We start from the raw sequence: 20247 nt of genomic DNA on the forward strand, positions 1-20247 counted from the left end.
CAAAGTAAAGTAAGCATAGTAATATTACGAGGAAGCCATTTTGATGTATTCTACTGAGTATGAAGGTATGGTTGTGTGTCTTTGTGTGTGTGACCATTGAAGGAAATTCTGACAGGCCTCTGGAGTGACACCTTCACTGGGTCCACTTTGCCAATTCAGTGATCCCACAGAGGAGGAGGAACAGGCAAGAAAGTGGATGGGGGGAGAGAGAGAGAGACAAAGAGAGAGAGAGAAATGTGAATAAAATAGATGGTCAAGGTAAAAAGAAAGAGCAGCAAACACTAATAGTAACAGATGATATGTAGAATGTTTCACTCAAAGGTAATTTAACAATTAATCTGCCGAAAGATTTTCACAGTAGTGCTATTAATGATCATTTCTTCAGTTCCAGGCACAAAATGCAGCATTTTTAAGGCCTTTGTAGTAAACAACCTGCTTGAAGGAGAAGCATTTGCTAAACAAATGACATCCTTGAGAGATTTTCAGTTTTCACCGTCATCATAGAGATACTGTCCCCTCCAGAAAAACAATATTATCAGTTGTTTTCTCTGAGGTTTAAATCCACCTTTATTGATTTACTCCTGAAAAGCAACCACTTGTGGTCATCAAAAATGGCTGTCCTCTCAGAGGCAAAGGTGGGCATACAGTAGTGTGACATTGTTGTAGCACCACAAAGCCTCTAAATAAGAACAAGATCATGATAGATGGTTAGGCATAGTGCCTTTTACATCCCATTTCCTTCCAACAATGTTGGTTTCTCTTAAACATCACCTCAATCTCCTATAACCTTAGCCAAGTTATTTTTAGGGATGGGAATGTCAGACATCTGTCCACCACTTTGGTCGTGATAAAATTACAGTACCAGTCAAAAGTTTGGATACACATTCCCATTCAATTTACTGACAAAGTGTGTCCAAACTTTTGACTGGTACTGTATCTCAACAACCATTGGATGGACTGTCATGCAGTTTGGTACAGACGTCCATGAGGCTCAGAGGATGAATCCTAATGACTTTGTAGATCACCTAACTTCTTTCATCTAGTATCACCATAACGTTATGGTTTTCATTTTTCCAATTGGTTCACCATCATCAGCACACAGTAAAATGTGCCAAAAAGTATCAGTAGCTCAATATTCATGTTAAATGACCTATCAAGAGGCTCTGTAGCCTATCAGACCTATCAGGCCGGGCCCCATGACAGATGACACCATTCTCTAGCCCTGACCTAACTTACCTTTCAGTTGCCTCTCAATCCACCCTCACCCAAGCAAAGAGCAGATACTCAGTGGCTTTACCTGGCTTTATATCTGCATTGTATCTGCTTAGGGTAAACTGCTGTGGGTGTCCCCACTGGGTTGATAGGCAGTATTTTAGTAGCAGTATATTAATGTCATGGCCCGCTCAGTGGTCCAGCCATCATTCCTACTTATCAAGCTCCACTAGTCTTACAAATGGTTATATCAGACTTACACCACCATAAAATATTGCCATCACCCTCAGCTGTACTACTGTCTTTTTTTTTGCTAATGTTTGCTTATCAGCAAGTGTTACTATGCCAACTTGCTAAATTATTCTGGCAAACATCATGCCTGCTAAACATCAGCGTATTAACGTCATTGTGAGCATGTTAGCATGCTGGCTTTGTGAGAATATTAATATTTATCTCAAAACACTGCTGTGTTAAGCACAGCCTCACAGAGCTGCACCCATGGTTATAGACTCTTAGCTGTGTTTTAACCATGACCTCAATTTGCTTCAACGTAAACCAAGTACTGTAGTTATAGTTGCTTAAACATAACCAACACTTAACCACAGAGGTGGCAAATCAGAAAACGCTCCTATGAATGGTTTTGAAACTGTCATATGGGTTATGATGAAAGGGACTGACCACACAAGCTGTTTCGTTGTGTAGATATGAGGACTTGATGGGCATATTGAATCAGAAAAAGCTCATATGTGTCTTTTTGAAAGGCACTGATAGATGACTTTTTTTTTAGGATAATGCTACAGAAGATATTTATGTGAAAAAATGCAGATAGAGAAGGAGGGAGTAGGAATGGCTAATTTAAACAACCCATTCAGTAGGGTGTTATCCAGAGAACTTGGTGGCCTCCAGCCTCTCTGTCTATTGCTGGGGTTTCAATTGGGTTTTCACATAACAGATGGTTTGAGGAAACTGCCTTGCATCTCTGTCCCATCAGGTTGGCCCAATAAAGAGGAGAAAGATGGTGTGAACTGTACACACTGTCTCTCCTCCTAAATCATTTCAGCATTTTGTAATCTTCTCTTCTACACCTCCTCTACGCCTTCTTGTCTTCCTCCTTCTGTTTTCTACCCACCGCTTCTTTCTTTCTTTTTTTTTTCCTCCTCTGCCTGCTCCTCGAGCTCCTTCTCCTGTTCTCCTTCTGCTTGTGCTTCTCTGATGCTTTATAAACTGTGCGTTTCCTCTTGTGTTCCAGTGCTGAGTAATTGCCGTACAGGCTGGAGGAGGTTACATTGGCGCGCCAACACTCCTTCTCTCTGATATTCAAATGAGCCTCTGCGTCCTCGTTTGTCATCAGTTCAATGGTGTGTGTGTGTGTGTGTGTTTGTGTATGTATGTGTTTGTGTATGCATGCGCATGTTGTGTCTAATCTCTTATTTAGAGTATCACACGGGAAAGGCATTAACATCAGTCGAGTGAGAAATTAGAAACGGAGCTGATTAATTCCTGGCAAAAAGGAATTAAAGGGTGCTTCTCCGCCATCCTCTTTGTTGTGGGACCAGGATTTACCTGCAGTGTGATTGAAGGTGGTTGTTCTGCGCTGCCACCATCATTAATAATCACCAACCTTCAGGAAGATTCATGCTGCTGTGAGCTAGTTGGTTCAAAACACTTAGCCATTACGCATGACACTGAGGGCTTGATATATGACAGGCTAATAGCTCTGCACTCCAGAACCAATGCTGTTGAACAACAATAAGAACCATTAAGCTATTATCAAACAAGATTAGAGGAACAAGTCACATTTTAGCATAAATGGCAGCTTGTCACCAACGACTTTCTGAATTAAAAATGCGTGACTGTAATGCACAATTAACACAATTAACCTTCTTTTTCATTTTCTTCGGGTTTATATTGTTATAAATTAGAAACTCAACAGCTGTGCACTCCTCTGTGGGACCTGTGTGTATGTGTGTGTTCATGTGGTGTGAAGTCTTATTGGGAAAACAGTGACGCTGTTGACTCAACAAGAAACAGCATTTCTGAGTGAATTGGTTTAGCTCTGCGACACTGAAATCATTCTCATTTAGTCAGCTCACAGAGTAAAAATTCTCCACTTCTTCTCTTCAGCAGGGCAAAATATAATAAATGTGATCAAATTTACAGGCTGCTAACACTGTTCTCCACTGTAAAGCAGTTAATTTGCTTCCAATAAAGCAGTAGTAGAAACTAAATCACTTTATTACTTTATATTCAGGGCTGGAGCGCCTTAAATTTTTTTTTTCCTTGACTTTTCTTCTGAAGGTGGGTTCAGTGGAGATGAATAATCACTTTATGGCTGGCTCTAATTTTCCCTGGTCAAGTGTTAGGCTGCAGGTACTAATCTGTTTCATTACATTAACTCAGGTGATAAGGCCACTTGGGTAATTGTAAGTGTGTAGCGCTCTAGCGACAGCCTTAAACTTTGCCCAAAACTCTTAATGTGCTGCATGGAATATTTCAAAAACAATATAGGTATGTAAGGTAGTTTATATTTATAACTCTTCATGCAGTGGGTCGCCCTTACAGATTTTTACAAGGACAGCCACAAGGACATGTTGTGAGCAACTGCCTGTTGTGAAAAAGAAATACAAAGGCCATATAATATATCGGAGGACTTTTTATGTGTGCATGTTGCAGTGGAAGCATCCGGGTTCCGAGGGCTGTCAATTAGGAACACGATAGAGCTGAGCTGATCAAAGGCCTGCCTGATGTAGTCTGGCCTCTTTGTTCCTGTCTCAAGAGATGGGGGAAGAAGGGGGGGCAGGGGAGGGGGGGTGGATATCGATGCTCTGCTACATCTGGTTCACACTCGAAGGGCTTCTCATCACTGCCAACACACACACATACTGTATATTTGTCCAGATCAGAAAGCAAACACAAATTGAATGCGCACGGCTGCACACAAACACGTGCGCGCATTTACTGACACGTATGTACTGTCTCGCTCAGCTAAATATGAGAATGCCCAGTGATTCGTCACATCACACATCCATCACAGCTGCTTGTGTGTGTGTGTATGTGTTTGTGTTTGCAGGTGCTCAAAAAGCTTCAAACTGTGTAAAACTGATATCCTCACCCTCAGTGAGACCTGCCAAACCAGGAAGACGATCGCCATGCTTGAGATTGATTCCGAGTTTTGTCGCTAATTATTTTATGCCGCCGTTTGAACTGTCTGTTCAAATCCAATTATCAGGGAGTGTGTGTAGCTTACAAGATTGGGGCGGCGACGAGGGGAGGGAGGATTGGGAGGGATGAGACAGAGATAATAGTTGCAAGGAAACACACTGTCTGGCTGGGAGATATGAGGAATTTCATTGAGGAAAAACCTTTATACAAGATGCTTGGAAACACTTGTTTACTTTGAACAGGGGCTATGGGTTTTTTTTGCCTTTCTAGTCACCAGATAAAGGCACAAACTTAAAAGTATCCTCACTCATGAGACAAAGTTAGAAGAAGCCTCTGGAAATCTCCATCGTGGATTACAAACTAGAGTGATGACAGGGTGTAATTTTAAAAAACGTAAACTTTGCAGCAGGGAGCAAAGCACGTAGCTTGTTTTAAATTGATCCCTCTGGTAGCAGGCTGACTGACTCATAATGACATCGCAAAAACAGCCTTAAACTAACAATCAAGTGCACCTCAAATGAAACTACGCCCCTCTGTGAAATGTCAATTTGTGTTGGCTGTCTCGTCTTGATTTATGGAGCTTGTGCGCGGTGTAGGTGGCCTGCTGCATGCTCAGTATCTCTCTCCACCACTCTCCCACACACATGCCTTCAAATTAGTTGTCACGCCTGGACATAGCGAGCTGCTGGGCCCCAGCAGGTAGCCCATATTCTCAGACAGATAGGGCCAGAGCAGGCACCAGATAAATAAGTAAATAAACCTTGGCCTTAGGCAGGTCTCATCAATTCTGATTCTCCCAAATGAGTGTGCCTGAGAATCGATATACCAAGGGGATCCCAGTCTGTCTCCATCTCAGACCAGGGAATCGTGCTCGGACTGAGCTTAGCAATAAAGCTGGAAATAGCCAGGCTGCACCATCAAACCCCTCTCCCGTCTCTCTCGCTCTCTATCCCACTCCCCCTTCCTCGATCTCTCGTGTTATCTTCTTTTTCACAAAGGTGCCCTAACTGTCATTCCTCTCCTCTGCATCTCCCATAGCTGCTCTCCCATCAGCATCTCACACCTTCCTCACCCTCCTTATTTACACTTCAACAACACTCTCTCTTTTGTTGCTCCTGACGGGAGACTGGAAACATCTGCAGACTTTCATGACTCATTAGCCATTCTAAGAGTGATTATTTAATAAGTACAGAGCACACTAAAGCTACTGTCACTATCAGCACGCTGCTTTCTATTCACCCTCCCTTTTTCCCGCGGCATTTCTTTTCTTAGTGCTTTGCGCATTTGATTTCCTCCTCTTTCATTCTCACACTTCGATTCTTTTTTTCCCACACGGTTATCACAGTGCAGTCTTTCTCCTTCACACTGTTTCTTTCTCACTCTCCCGTCTCTTCTGTCAAAATCAGGTTTTCTTTTCTCCGGCCATGGTTCGCTCCCAATTCCAATTTCTGCTCAATTTATTCAGCGTACTTTGATGCTCCTCATCTTGTCTCTCTCTCTCATCAGTTTTTAAAACCTCCTTCTCTGACAATCTTCTCTCCGAACTCCAATGTCTTCCTATGCCATTCCCTTATATCCACAATCTGGTACATTTGGTCAGAGTTGATCCATTGCCAATGTCTAATCACTAATCTCAGTCACTCCTCTCTCGCTTGATTTGCCTGTCAATACCTCTACCTGTTAAGCCGCTCTCCTTACTTCTTCTCTGCCTCCTTGGCTTCATTTATAGGCTGAGATTACCTCCATTCTACCTTTCTACCACTAAAATCCTTTGGTCACATCTCACTGCACATTCTCCCCATGATTCACTCATTTATTCTATGTATAATAGGATAAAGTCAATATGAATTGTTCAGTAGAGATTATAGATTAAAAAACAAGCAGAGGTAGAATCACAATGTACTTCTTACTGCAGATATTATCGTCTCAGATAATTGAAAGTGAATCTCTTTTTTTGTAAAATGTAATGTAACATCTGCTGAGCATTCACATTGTCTATTTAAATATCGATTAATCTTCTCATTTGTTGCAGACCTTCAGTGTTAAGAGAATGTGTTTTATAAAGCACAATAAAAAGTTTTAATTAGATGAATATCAAGTATGATATTATAACTATTTTCATTCAGCATTCACAGACACTGCTCATTAATTTTTCAGGAATGCCGGGTGTACTCCCAGACACACATTCTTACATATCATCTTTTAGCGTTCACTGTCTTCACTTGTCTGCCTTTATTTGAATTTAGCACATAATTGGTTTAACCAAATATGAGTTTTAGGGATGGCAAGTGTCAGTGAGTCAGTCCAGTTTGTCATTTAATTTGTTGTTTATAACCAAATACCAGCAAAACTAATGGCATTCCCATCAGCCTCAGCTGTACTCGTTGTGTCAGGCTAATTAGTAAATAGCTAATTAGCAACGTGCTGAACTAAGATGGTGAACATGGTAAATATTATACCTGCTAAATGTCAATATATTAGTATTGTTATTGTGAGAATGTCAGCATGCTAACATTAGCATTCTTAGTGTTGTTTCTAGCCTTTTGCGGGTCACTGTCTTCATTTTTCTGTCTTTACTTGAATTTTGCATACATTTGTTTTAAAGGTTCAATGTGTAAGAACTGGCCACCTGATCCAAACAAATAGGGGGCAGCATTTCATCCCCACCCTTCCCCCCAAATGCATCACCCCACCACCATTGTCACTCACTGAATATAACGTAAAGCTTACTCTTTACAGTGTATTACAGTTACAGTGTAATGTGTAATTGCTGCCATTTTGCAACACAGTAATCCAATAAAGACCCAATCTGATATATTTCAATATCGATCCAGCTCACTACGATGTGCTACAATGCAAATGGCTCATGCCAGCTCTCACATAGATGGTGCAACCCAGTGCAATTCGTTGGATCAGCTGACATGGCAAGCTGATGTCTCCCCAGCCAGCATCTGCAGCAGGAGACAGCTGCTCCAACAACATAGGTGCAACTTTCCAAACAGGCGTTATTTGGATAACCTGACCACATATTGGGAATCTACATGGTTACTTTCTTTCCTGAAAAAATATTCAAACTTAATAAAGTGACTTATTAACAGTCCTACAGCGAAAATTTCAACAGCATTCAGCCTGGCTCCACCATTACTGCCAGTGCTGCTACTTCTTCCTCTCTTGGACTGAGGGCAGACTGGACGGTACAGTGATTCACTATCGCTCTTGAGGTACAAAGTGGTATTATGAGACAGTACGGGCTGGGGCCGGAGATAGCTGGTTAGCATGCTAACCTCAGTAGATATCTCTGCAACACAATACATATAGGTTTTTGACATAACGTCAAAACTGTTATTTCTTAACTTTGGAATATTGTAAACTAAAATTCTGGCCAATTCTTATGCATTCAACCTTTAACCAGACATAATTTTTTTAACCACAACTTCCCTTCTGACATTGTGTCAGCCTGGGAGCCAGAGTGTTTGGCTGTTTACTGTCAGTCAGCCAGTAGCTATTATACTCAAGGTAACAGGACACAGTCCAGTCTGGCACCCTCTTAGGTGGCCACAGCAGAGGATGGGACTCAGCACACACATACAGTACCAGTCAAAAGTTTGGACACACTTTCCCATTAAAGGAAATGGGAAAGTGTATCCAAACTTTTGAAAGGTACTGTATATCCTGTCCTCACGAACATGATACAAACCCACCATCTGTCTGTCTGCATCCTGGTGACTTGATGATTTGTTTGTATGTGTGTGTGTGTGTGTGTGTGTGTGTGTGGCTATGTGTCTCAGATGGATGCCTGTATCTGGCAGTCACTGACTGTGATTCTGATGAGATGCAGACTGATTTAACTGCCCATCAAAGCAGCAGATTACCCCCGCCACTGGGCTCCATGTGTGTGTGTGTGTGTGTGTGTGTGTGTGTGTTTGGTATGACTTAAGTCACTTTCAGGGACATACACCAGACTTCAGACCAGTTGATTGGGGACGGCTTATACAATTGGGGACAAAAGCCGTGTCCCCAATTGGTGAAATGCTGATTTTTGGATCAGTGGTTGAGGTTAGGCTTAGGTTAAAGGATGACTCTAATTGCGTCCCCCCCATACACACACACACAGTTCACTGACAGTGTCTTCCTGACATACTCGCTTGCTGTATGTTAGAGCATGAAAAAAATTGTCCAGATATACTATGAGCGATGTTGCAGCGTTGAGTCTGAGATGTTTAAAAATGCACCGGACGGAGCGGAGGGACAGCTGCTGAGTGCCGGGAGCTCTGGAAGAGAGAGCCGGGAGTAGAGTTGGCACCTGGGACAAATAACACCCGCGAGTCACACCGGATTCTGCTCTGATCCGGAGCCGTTCACTGGCGGGAGGAGATTTTAATTTTTAACTTTGAGCAGCAGTAACAGTGAGTGCTCCATCTGTGTGTGTCTGTTAGCACATTTAGCAAAGCAGCAGCAACAGCGAGTGCTCAGTCTGTCTCTGTGGCTACTGGCTAGGCAGGCTAGGGGGTGTTATATCGGTTTATATGCGGCAACGCCATCATGCAAAAACCTACGTCAGGTCACATAGGAAAAAGTGTTTAGAGGGGCTTAGGACAATGGCATTTTGCAGATTTGAATACACATTTGACATTGCTGGGAAGCTACAGAATGATATAAAAACCTCAACAACAAAAAAAGAAACCACCCTTTAAATAAGGGTAAGGATTAGGATTAGGTCTCCAGGAAATGAATGTAAGTCTATGTCAATACCCCAAAAGTGACTTAAGTAAACCTGGGTCTCTGTGTGTGTGTGTGTGTGTGTGTGTGTGTGTGTGTGTGTGTGTGTGTGTGTGTGTGTGTGTGTGTGTGTGTGTGTGTGTTAAGGACAAAGAGGCCACAGACACATATGCCTCCCAGTGTGTAGTCTGTTTGTGAGATGATTTAATGAGCAATATAAAAGAAGATTGGAAGGAATTTGGAACTTGAAGTGCTGAGATATTGGACAGGAGAGGAAAAAGACACACAGCTAAACATGCACACACACACACACACACAGTGACTGGGTGTCATATGGGGGTATTTCTGACTACATATCTCTGTAATTTGCCACATACTATCAATCTCACTCGTTTTCAACCTTCCTCTCCCTCCCTCCTTCCCTCCCTCCCCCTCATCTCCCGGGCTGGTTGTCCACATCCTCGGGAAAATACAGGAGATTAGATGAGTTCCCTAAACGACAAGCAGCTCTCATCCCTCTGTTAATTAGTCTGGACTCTCCATGTGGCTGGATGGCATGAAGAGGGGGGTTGGAGGAGTGCAAAAAGGGAGGGAATGTATCGGGAAAGAGGATTGATTATTCATCGTTTTTAGCTCAGGCAGTATATATTCCTATGGTGAGTTTTATAGGCAGTAATAGGTGTTACATTTCTGACCTTTTTTGACTTATTATGGACATTGGAAACAACATGTCCAATGTCAATACATATCCAAATTTGGCAAATGTATGCAAATTGCAATTACCTTTATTCCACCATTGTGTGATACATCAGACAAAACCTTCAGTAACTTAATCTCACTCTGCTTGAAATCTTTAGTTTTAACAGCTGAATTTTGTAAAACAATAACACATGATCACCTCATCATGATAGATACCACTGAAAGACAAAAACGTATCTCTTAACCCTACTCTCACCTCCTAAAAACTATATGAGTTCACGGCCACAGGTCACAAGCCAGATTCATGTCACAACTTATGATACTACTCACACAGTGCGATCTTCAGATGCTGATCTATAAACCGCCTCTGTATTAATTTTGATGAGGGATCTGGGGCTGGGTCTGATACCGTGAGTTTACTGACTGGCTATCAGGCCTTTGCCCTAGAATGATTCAGTGTCCCTTGCACCGCTGACTTTGATTAACCGAGGAGTCTTTACGGCCTGCAGTCAACCACGAGGATTTACTGTATCCCATACATTTCCAGATCCTGCCAACAGACAAAAACAGAGAGACACGGAAAGGCAGAGAGAGAGAGAGAGGAAACACAGAGATGTATGGGCTGGAGTGGAGCGAGACAGAAAAGAAACAGAACAGAGAAGACACTCTGTCACAAAAGTGTGAAAGAGGGAAAATATGTCCCGCTCCTGTAATAAACTGATAACATCCTCCTACCACAGCTATGTACAGCTGTATACAAAAATATATTTGAGCCTGTGTGTATGGAGGTAGGTGGGCTTAGAAGGATGTGGTTGTAGCTGGTCAGTTAAGGACAGGATCCATCGCTGTGACTGGAGGAACCTAACTACATTAATACAGAGATAAAAGAAGGTGTCTTTACAATATATTGTTTTCATGCTTTAGCTGTGTGTCTTTATGTGTACATTCTACAATATGTGTGAAAAATATTGATTAAGAAACATCCACGACAGAGATAACGCCAATATATCTTAGAGTTGTCACACCCCCTGTAATTATATTAGTCCGGCTTTAACACCGGTGGGTGTCTTAGATTTGACAATATTTAGTCACAGTCTCTGTTGACTGTCTATCATTTTATCTCAATGTATATGATTTTTACAGTATTGTAATTAAACTCCCACGTTGCAGTTTTTTTTCTCAGACACATCCTGCTTTGCTTGATTCAGAAAGGGCAACAACTTCATTTATTTAGTGTGAAATAAAATCATGAAAATAAGTCACTGAATCAATTAGTTGGTCTAAAGAAAATCACTTAACAAAGTTGGAGAAACAAAAATGCCAAACATTCACTTGTTCAAGCTTAGAAAACAACAATTGATGGCCTTGATTGACTGGGAACTTGTAATGGCATTTTTCATACATTCAGTACTTCTATAGATTAAACAATTAATTGACAAATCAAAAAAATAATTGATCAGTTGCAGCCTTTATATGTATATCCAAAAATACCACCCACATAAACATATGTGTAGACATAGACAGTCTTTTGTCCGCAAGAACTTTGAAGGTACTTACTACTCTGCCTTTTTTAAACTCTTGTGTACAGGGTGTCGAAACTATTTTTTCCTTGTACCCTCGGCTGAAGCCACATTTATATTCTAGGCGAAGACAAGCAGGCCAAGGGGACCTTGATGTGCCCAGAACAAGTTTAATATTTGCCACCGTATAAAGTAGCTTTGCAGCTCGGCAAATGAGAAGTCTCAGACATTTGAAAATTGCCTGGCCACTCTTCCTCCACGTAAAAAGCTTTCTGTCACCTCATTTTTCAGAGGAATCTTCCTCTCTATCCATCCCTCTCTCTCTACCCCTTTTTTTTACCTCGCTCCTTCCTTCCTTCGTTTTTCTTCTCTCAATAGAGTATCTTCCTCTTTCTCCCTATCATTTCCCTTCTCTCTCTAACCGTCCCTCGCTCTTGCCCCTTTCTTATTCACATCTACTGTAGGATGAGCTCGCCTTTTCTGGACAAAGACAGCGATGTAATATGTTTCACGGAAAGAAAGAGTGTGATACTCCTTAACAGGGTGTCTGGCTGTTGGCTGCTGGACAGTAGGTGGGTACATCACATGAATAAGGGAGACCTGGGTGGCTTTCAGCTGTAAGTAATAGGTTTCTATATAATTCTGGGCAGCCCTGAAGCTTTTTCCCCACTGTGTTCCATCAGGGTGCTCAGCAATATCACCCCTACTTTGTGTGGTGGAGCCTGGTCAGCATTGTGTGGTGCACAGCCTCTCTCTTTCTTTTTTGTATCTTTTCCTTTCCTTTTTGGACCATCATGTTTATTGAAAAGTGACAGCAGAAAAGAATCTAAATACACACTCTCATGACGCTGCAAGCACTTCTTAGAAGCCTGTAATGCACTATGTGTGGGTTCGGGTATGTGCAGACTGTGCAGTGCAGTGATACACTTCATTTTAATTGACAGCACTTTTCAGCTCTCTAGCGATAACGCTGGAACAAGCACAGTCTCAATTTTGCTTTTATTCCCTCTTCTTTCCCCCCTTTCATCCCTCCATACCTCTTTGCACAACTCCTGATTAACTGCACCTTTTCATGTGAGCACGAGTTGCTAATCTGTATTTGTGTGGTGCCTTTCAAAATAGCAATTACAAAGCGCCTTACACTGAATAAAAATGCATCAATAGCAATATAATACAAAAAAAGCAATAATAATAACACAATGGTATTAAAATAAAAACAAAATACCGCACAATAAGAAGGAAAATCAATCTACAAAAAGCATTCAAGTGTGTCTAGAGTTGAGATGAATGCACAGATGTATGCACTAATGAGTTTATATCCTGCGCATGCATGCATGTGTGTGCTCAACACTCACACAAGCATCTGTCCATGTCATTCACACTCTAAGCACACAGGTACATTTGCATTCCCATAGGTATTTTGTACACTGCATATTCAATTTCCATAATATCGCAGACTTCATTATAATGCAGAGCTGTTGCAACTTCTCCTCCCTCATAACCTGCGTCTTCTTCTTCAGCCTCTCAGGCAGTGAGGAAAATGTTATTGCTTCAGCGTACACTGGGTGTGTGTGTGTGTGCTCAGGTGTGTGTGTGTGTGTGATGGAATGAAACTATCTCTGGCTTGCGTTATGTGCTTAAGCCCGTATGGTTGGGTCTGAATCTGATGGCAATTTCTTGTTTTTGGGAGGCCTGCCATTTTCCCTCACACTGGTCTACCGGCTCCCGTTCCCTTCCAAGCGTATACGTACAGCGCAGGCCTAGCAAAGCATCAGGGGAAATTTATGGCTGCTTAAGATTCAAGTTCCCCGTCATCCACTCAGGCTTGGCATTTGAGTGGGGCTGAAATAAGCTTGGCTTTTCTCCGTACCTCTCTTTCTGTCTCTCTGTCTCTCACTATCTTCTGTCTTTTTCGCACACACTATGCCGTACTTCCTCTTCTTTTTACTCCCCTTTTCCTCTCAACGTACCCCCACCTGTTTCTCTCCATCTTTCTTCCACTTAGCACCTCTTGTCTTTACCTTTCTTCTATATGTCTCTAATGTTTTGGAGAACCTGGTGTCCTGCTGTTCATCCAGGTTCCATAAGGTGTAATATAGCCACTTGCTGAATCCATTGTTTTCATTTAGGTGCTTTCATAACTCCTGGGCAACAAAAGAAAACCGCCCAAGGATGATGCATGCTACATAAAACAGGTGCAAACACAGAACTGAACCCCCCGTTTGTGCAGAAAATGTCAACCACCAAAGCCATTTATGTATGACACAATGTGACAAGTCGCCTGCTAAAACCTTGGTAATATCCTCCTGGAAGGAAAACAGCCTTTTGTCACTCGAAGGGCAGCCTCATTTTTCACCCTAAGGAACTTTTACACAGACATTGTGATGGGACTTACTCCCCCTTGAGAAACCAGCGTTATTGTGTGTATGAATACGTGTGCTGCAGAAACAACAGCAGTGTGCTGTGATGGAGTGACAGACAGGTCGTCTGAGTGATTAATGAGCCTTCTTAATAATGCAGCATGGTAAGGAAAAGAGTGATTGGACAGTTTGAGAAAAGAAAAGAGAAAAGAACACTTGAGAAAAAGACACAAAAAGAGACTCCTGCATGTCACGGATACATATAGTGGCAGATGTAGATTGGTAAGTAAATGTATCCAAATATAGATAAACAGAATAAGGTAGAAAGTGAGATTAAGATGAGATGACAGATGTGTTGGACCTGTCATGCTCCATAAAAGACTGATTTGGACCCTGTAAAGGTCTTTAAGAACAGGAAACAAAATGCATCAGCTCGGCTCTGTATATTTCTTGAGTGTCTGTCTGTCTTTTTGTCCGCCTGTCTCTTTGTAACCATCTAGCAGTCTGTCCAGTACGGTGTCTTTGACAGGCTGGATAGGGAACAGTGCACCCGCCTGACATCTTGAGATCTGGCTGGATCTCTCCGGCTGGTATTACACACACAGCAGGAGCGGTTATACTGACTTTGAGTAGGAGATCATTCAGCGTAGGTCGGGGGGAGTTAGTTTGTCAAACAGCACTAAAGAGTAGAAGACAATGAAAATTCCTTAAGTTGAGTTAAGCCTCTGTAACATAAAACTCTATGTATCCTAATAATGCAGCGCAGATGCATTGTACATCCTCCAACATGTTGCAAACTCTGGGCAGGGCATTGTATCTGCAGCTGAATTTAGACTCTATGTGGGTGTGTAATGTCAGGTCTGACCGGAGAGAGTTGATGTTTTGAAAGAACACCCGCAGCATGTTGCCTGTCCCATGCCAGCTTGAGCACACACACACACACACTTTATCCTAGAATTCTGCACAAATCCTGCAATATTGTGGAGACGCAGTGGAGAGATAACCTTGCATTGCAATAAGAAAAGGGTAAAGGAAAGCACAATATTGGCAACACAGAGGCCAAAGCCTTAAAATGAGCCACCGCTGTGCTCCTGGAAGAAGCAAAGGAGAGAGGATGGGTGAAATGGGGTGTGGTAAGAAAAAAAGAAAGAAGAAGAAGAAAAGGTTATTCTGCTGTTGCCCTTTGTGGGCTACAGTAAATGCCTAAATGTAAAATGTAAGGGGAGGCAAAAGAAAGCACCAGGAAAAGAGAAGGAGAAATCAATAGCGAGAGTAAGTGTGCTAGAGAGATGATGAGTGGAGAAAATAAAAGGGAGAAATATAATGGCTTGGTCACAGTAAACAGCTCTGACCCTGGGAGCACACATGAGTAGCTGCTATTGATCAACTGGACAGAGGAAAGAGAGAAGTAAGTGTAAGTGTGTTACCAAAGCAAGTAATGCAAATTCAACCAGCATGAAACCAAACTGCAATCGACTCAGTATTTCATGCAAAGTAAAGTGTTTTGCTGTCATATATATATATATATATATATACAGTATATGAACTTTCTTAACACCTCTGACATCAGTTGTTGTCCTTAGTCAAAACCAAAACAGCATTATGACTTTTTTATGACAAGTTTCCAATAAATATATGAGGGTTTTTTTTACACTGAGGACATTTTGGCCAAAAAAATAAATAAATCATGACGTACTCTGAGATAGTCACTTCAGAATGTACTTTTTTATGCTCCACATAGTCACTTTTCTGTAAGTATTAAACTGAAACTAAGCCAGCATGTGTGAGACTACAACAAAATTCCCCAGTTACAAAAAAAACCAAACGCGTCTGTCCAAATAAACCTATGCAGACATACCATAAATGTCTCCTGTCAACCTGCCTCTCAAATAGATATTTTTTCTGCGTTTAATGTGACAGCATCTACGTCGCTTTGATATTTTTCTGCTCTGGCAGAGTTTTCTACACGCCGTATGCAACACCCAGAGGTGCATCATGTTAGATTTGGCTCTAGTGCTCTTATCTGGCTGTTGCTATTGTTGAAACGCATCAGTATCTCTCCCTGTTGTGAATAGTGCTGTGCAAAAAAAGAAAAAAAAATTCTCTTGTTTTCCTGCACACAGCTGAGTTGATATTGTCTGTTAATCCCACACCACATATATACAAACAAGCTTGTATTTACACTGTAAAGTACGCTGCAGATAAAGTTTTTCTATCAGAGATTTAAGTCTCATATTTTGATTCCGAAGGCATTGTTTTATATCAACACTGAGAAATCTAACCTTTACAATAACAGTATTACAGTCAAGAGCAATAAGTTCATTCTTTAGGTGCATGATGGCTCGTGTTCAGTGCTATTGGCTCCATGTTAGTGTAATTTTCAGTCTGAAGACATGCAAGCCAGGTGGTTTTGGAGAGCATAGGCATAAATTGAGCATCTGCCTCTGTGAAACACCCTGGGTAAATTGCCAGTCTACCATATTCAGCCTGGTCTTTTTCTGTCTTCTCCCCCAGAGCATGCTGGGATATGTTTAACCACTCTGCAGTAGGTATAAACCAGCAAAGAAAACAGTTGGATGAGGCTTTTAAATTTGGTTAAGGACAAGTGCTCTTAGCAAAAAATGGGAAAAATACTTGTCTCTGACATGTTAAGATAATGCCATATTCTCTTTTAATAATACTTGAGAGGGATGAAACACAATGGTCACATCAAGTCAAGTTTATTTGTACAGCTCTTAAAAGCACTTAATCACAGTTAGTCTCGAACAGCTTCAGAAGACTTCAGCGCCCATGTTATATATCAGTAAATTTCGATGAAGAATGAACTGACAGCCCTCTATCCCGAGGCCCTTGAAAAGCAGTTACCAGCAAAAGTCCTGTGAAAAGCAGATACCACCAGTGATTCATCCAAGGCTACGGTACAGATCAAAAGAACCTAACAAAAGCAACGTGTTGATTTCACTTTCCTCTGTGTGCTCACATTTCCTCCCTCTCTCTTCATCTCTGTCTCCAGGTGCAGCAGGATGCAGGGCGTACTTCCTGTGTGTGGACTGCAGCCCCTGCTGGCCCTCCTTCTGCTTCAAACTGTGGGCTGCGGTGAGTCCTCATTAAACTGTAGGAAGTCACATGACTTTCAGTATATACTGTACATGACTCCAGATAATCACATGCACAGACACAACTGACTCCAAACCGCTCACCAGTATCTCATTTTTTAACCAAAACGCGTGTGAATACAGAATACATTTCTTTTCATTTAATTTCATCCCGAGTTTCCAGCGATTACCTCAAATTTAACTGTTTAATGATTCATAGTTATCATTAATAGGAGTAAAAATTAAACATTAATCAGTATTTAAATCCTAAATTGAACGTTTTATCTGCAACTTGTCCTGAAAATCAGGATGTGAAACTCCTGTAATCAAAATACAACCGTCTATAAGTCAACACTCCTCCTCCTTCAGTGCACAGGATGTGACAAATGATGTCCCCAGTCAGTTAAACTGGGATGAATGTCTGCTTAAAACCTGGGTTGTACAGCGTAGAGGGAAGCACTGGGAGTGGATGGGAGGCAGAGTGATGTGTGATAAAGGTAATCAAGCATGTCCTTCCAATCAAAGATAAGTAAAACCCACATCACCTCCCGGGAGCCAAACAACACGCAGTCACCCCCCTCTACTCTGAGCCTTCCAGTAGAGAAACGCTGTTCTGACGACAAAGAAAACATTGATACAGTATCCTCTAAAAAAACATATTCAAACTATTTTATTTGTGCAGAATACTTAAAGTCTGTATGATCTGTATGTTCTTAAACTCACGTTTTTTTATCACAATATTGCCACTTCTGCAAAATCTCCTCACGTCTGCCTTCGTCTTGTTCACCAGTCTTGTTCGCCAAATTGTGGAGAACAAATGAGCATTCATGAATGAGTGAACGTGAGAGTAGCAACCCATGAGGGAGTGATCGCAATTTAGGGTTGGTAGCTCACAGTGGCAGTCTGTAATGCCATGAGAATAATTTGTTAGATCTTTTCAGCTACACTGACATTTTCTTTGTCTTTCACTCCATCTATTCCTTCCCTATTTCTCTCTGTGACAGTGTTAATATCTTTGAACATTTGGCAGACCTTCACAGCTTAGCTTAGCTACCAGCCCAGCGATTCCACTCATTTCATCTGCTCATAATTACCCCAACAGCACTTCCAAGAAGAGGCAGAAAGATGATGTAAAGATGAAAAACAAATCCGAGATCTCCAAAGCTCACATTCATCCTCTCAGAGAGAGGGAAACGATTTTGATATTTTGTTAAATCTCCCAGCTATTTATTTCTAAAATAAATTTGCTGAGCTCATTAAAATTCGCTTTGATTTAGTTGAAAATAGTGGAGTTTAGAATCTTAATCCCCTCATTATGTGTCAGCAAGTTATCCAAACTCTTGAGAGAGACTTGACATTTTGCATTTGTTTGCATATCTAGTTTTTTAAACCCCTCATTTTGCAGAGAAAGGGACAGTTTTGATTAGGAAACATGTAACAGGGTTTATGGAAAGAATTTGATCTGCGTATCTGATCTGGTTGCTCAACTGATCCTCTATCTATTTGCCTGTTTTTATCTGTTTATTCCAGAGAGGAGAAAGTATGCATTCACATCCCTGAGTCCTCTTTTGCCCTCACTATACTGCCCTTGTACTCCCTGCTGTGTATCCGTGTGTGTATGCCCGTGTTTGTGCGTATGTAGGACAGACTGCACGCCCCCTCAGTGGCCTCCCTGACCGTCTGCTCCTCACTTCGCTGTATTGTTTCTGTCTTCTGTGGAGGTAAAAAAAAAATCAACAGACCTGGCACTGAGGCCTTTCTGTGACTGAGGGCTCAGATTCCTGGGTAGAGACATGATGAAAATACAGCCAAGTCCTCTGTCTTTTCTCTACGTGTGTATATGTATGTGTGGAAACCCTCAGGTTACATCTGCCAGGTAGTTTCTGCAGCCAACTTGCCAAGCAGCCCCCCCCCCCACAAACACACACACCTCTAAGGAGCCTGATAACAAACTCACATGTGCCTCTTAGAGTGTATATGTCATGCAAATAGACACTTCTTGCCTCGGCCTCTAAGGATTTTAGTTTTTGAGAGCATTAACGTCTCCCGTCCCTGCACTCTCTCTCTCTTCCATCCCTCTTTTTGTGCTTTTTTTCAGCTGAGTGACTCTGGAAATAGTCAATGGGAGGTAGAGGGCTACAGGGAGGGTTGGCACTAAAGCTCACCCCTTGACACTTTGCTTGACAGCCCAGAGATTGGAAAGAGGGTGGGATGTGGGGGAGGAGGACAGATTAGGAGTGAGCTTTTTGCACATGTGTGTGCGGTGACGATAGTGTGAGCACGCCTGCACTTTTGTACAACCGCTCCTGTTTGTGTGTGTGTGTGTGTATGTGTGTGTGTGTGTGTGTACGTGCGTTTATGAATTTAAGATGTTGGCTGCATGCCACACGAGATAAATGTATCATTATGCTTCAGAAGGTGCAAAATTAGTCACGGCAGCAGCCTCGGGGGAGTTCCTGTGAAGCCTGACATGGCCTGGTAGCAGTCAGCTAACACGGGAGGAACGCCGCAGTGAGATGGTTTATCAGCAAGAGAGGAGGAGCAACAAGAGGAGGCAGTCTGGGTCACAAAAGGTTTGAAGGATGATTAGAGCATACAGTAAGTGTGGGGTAGAGGGAAAGTGTGAAAAGGAACACATCTGAAAAACAAATGAAAAAAGGAAGGAAGGAAAAAGTAACATGAGAAGGGTGTGAAAAGAGTAATAATAAATAAAGCTAGATCGAGAAAAGAGAAAACAGAGAAAGATGAGAAAAGACAGGAAAGTATTAAGAGGAGACATCATGAAGAGGAGGAGGAGGAGTACAATAAAGGAAGGAAGGAGGAGGCAAGAGGGATGTTTTGGGCGAGAACATAACATGCGAGAGAAAATGTCAGCATGGAGACATCATTTCCAAACCCTGCGTGATGTCCGCCTGGCAGACCTGCTGTGCCTAGACAGGCAACATGAATGTGCACACACACACACACACACACACACAGGAAACTTTCTGTCTGTCTTGGCATGGTTTGCATGTAGACTTGAACGTGTGTGACTTTGTCTTTATTTGCATGTCTGCGTGTATGTGTTTCTTTGCGTATTTCAGTCTGCGTGTGCTTCCTGTAGGGGAAAGGCGGCTGCACTGCAGTGAAACACAGACCAGTGATCAAACACAGTAGAAAAAAGAAGAGGAAACCAGTCTCCCCTCATTCAATTTACATTATACAGTACATAGCCTCAGATCTGCTCTTTGAAGAGGCCACCCCCAAAGCGCATGGTTAAATGTGTGTGTGTGTGTGTGTGTGGGTGTGTGTGCATGTGTTTTCTGCCCTGATCAGAAGATCTTTCCCCCTTTTTTCCATTTGTGGTACCTCTGTTGCCATGGTTATTATTTTTGGGCTTGGTCGGGGCAGTCTCAGCATATTTCTCTCTCTCTCTCGCTAAACGTTAACGTCTCAGTGTTTAAGAGCAGCCACTACTCTGTTCATGTTATTTTCTCACTG

The 20247-nt window shown here is 42.0% G+C and overlaps 1 protein-coding gene across 7 annotated transcripts in view; it reads left to right on the plus strand.

The window, feature by feature from the left end:
• The window catches only part of ncanb (neurocan b), a 186784-nt gene that overhangs the window by 47770 nt on the left and 118767 nt on the right, over positions 1-20247 (plus strand). For 6 of the 7 annotated variants that reach the window (XM_067597343.1, XM_067597348.1, XM_067597349.1 and 3 more), the window contains one exon: positions 16686-16768. In XM_067597343.1, coding sequence (XP_067453444.1) covers positions 16696-16768 — 73 coding nt within the window. In that variant the 5' untranslated portion in view covers positions 16686-16695. Of the gene's footprint in view, positions 1-16518; positions 16542-16685; positions 16769-20247 lie in introns of those variants that run through there. The other variant, XR_010929317.1, reaches the window with a different exon arrangement.

The sequence above is a fragment of the Thunnus thynnus genome, chromosome 8 (assembly GCF_963924715.1).
Source record: "Thunnus thynnus chromosome 8, fThuThy2.1, whole genome shotgun sequence".
NCBI lineage: Eukaryota > Metazoa > Chordata > Actinopteri > Scombriformes > Scombridae > Thunnus > Thunnus thynnus.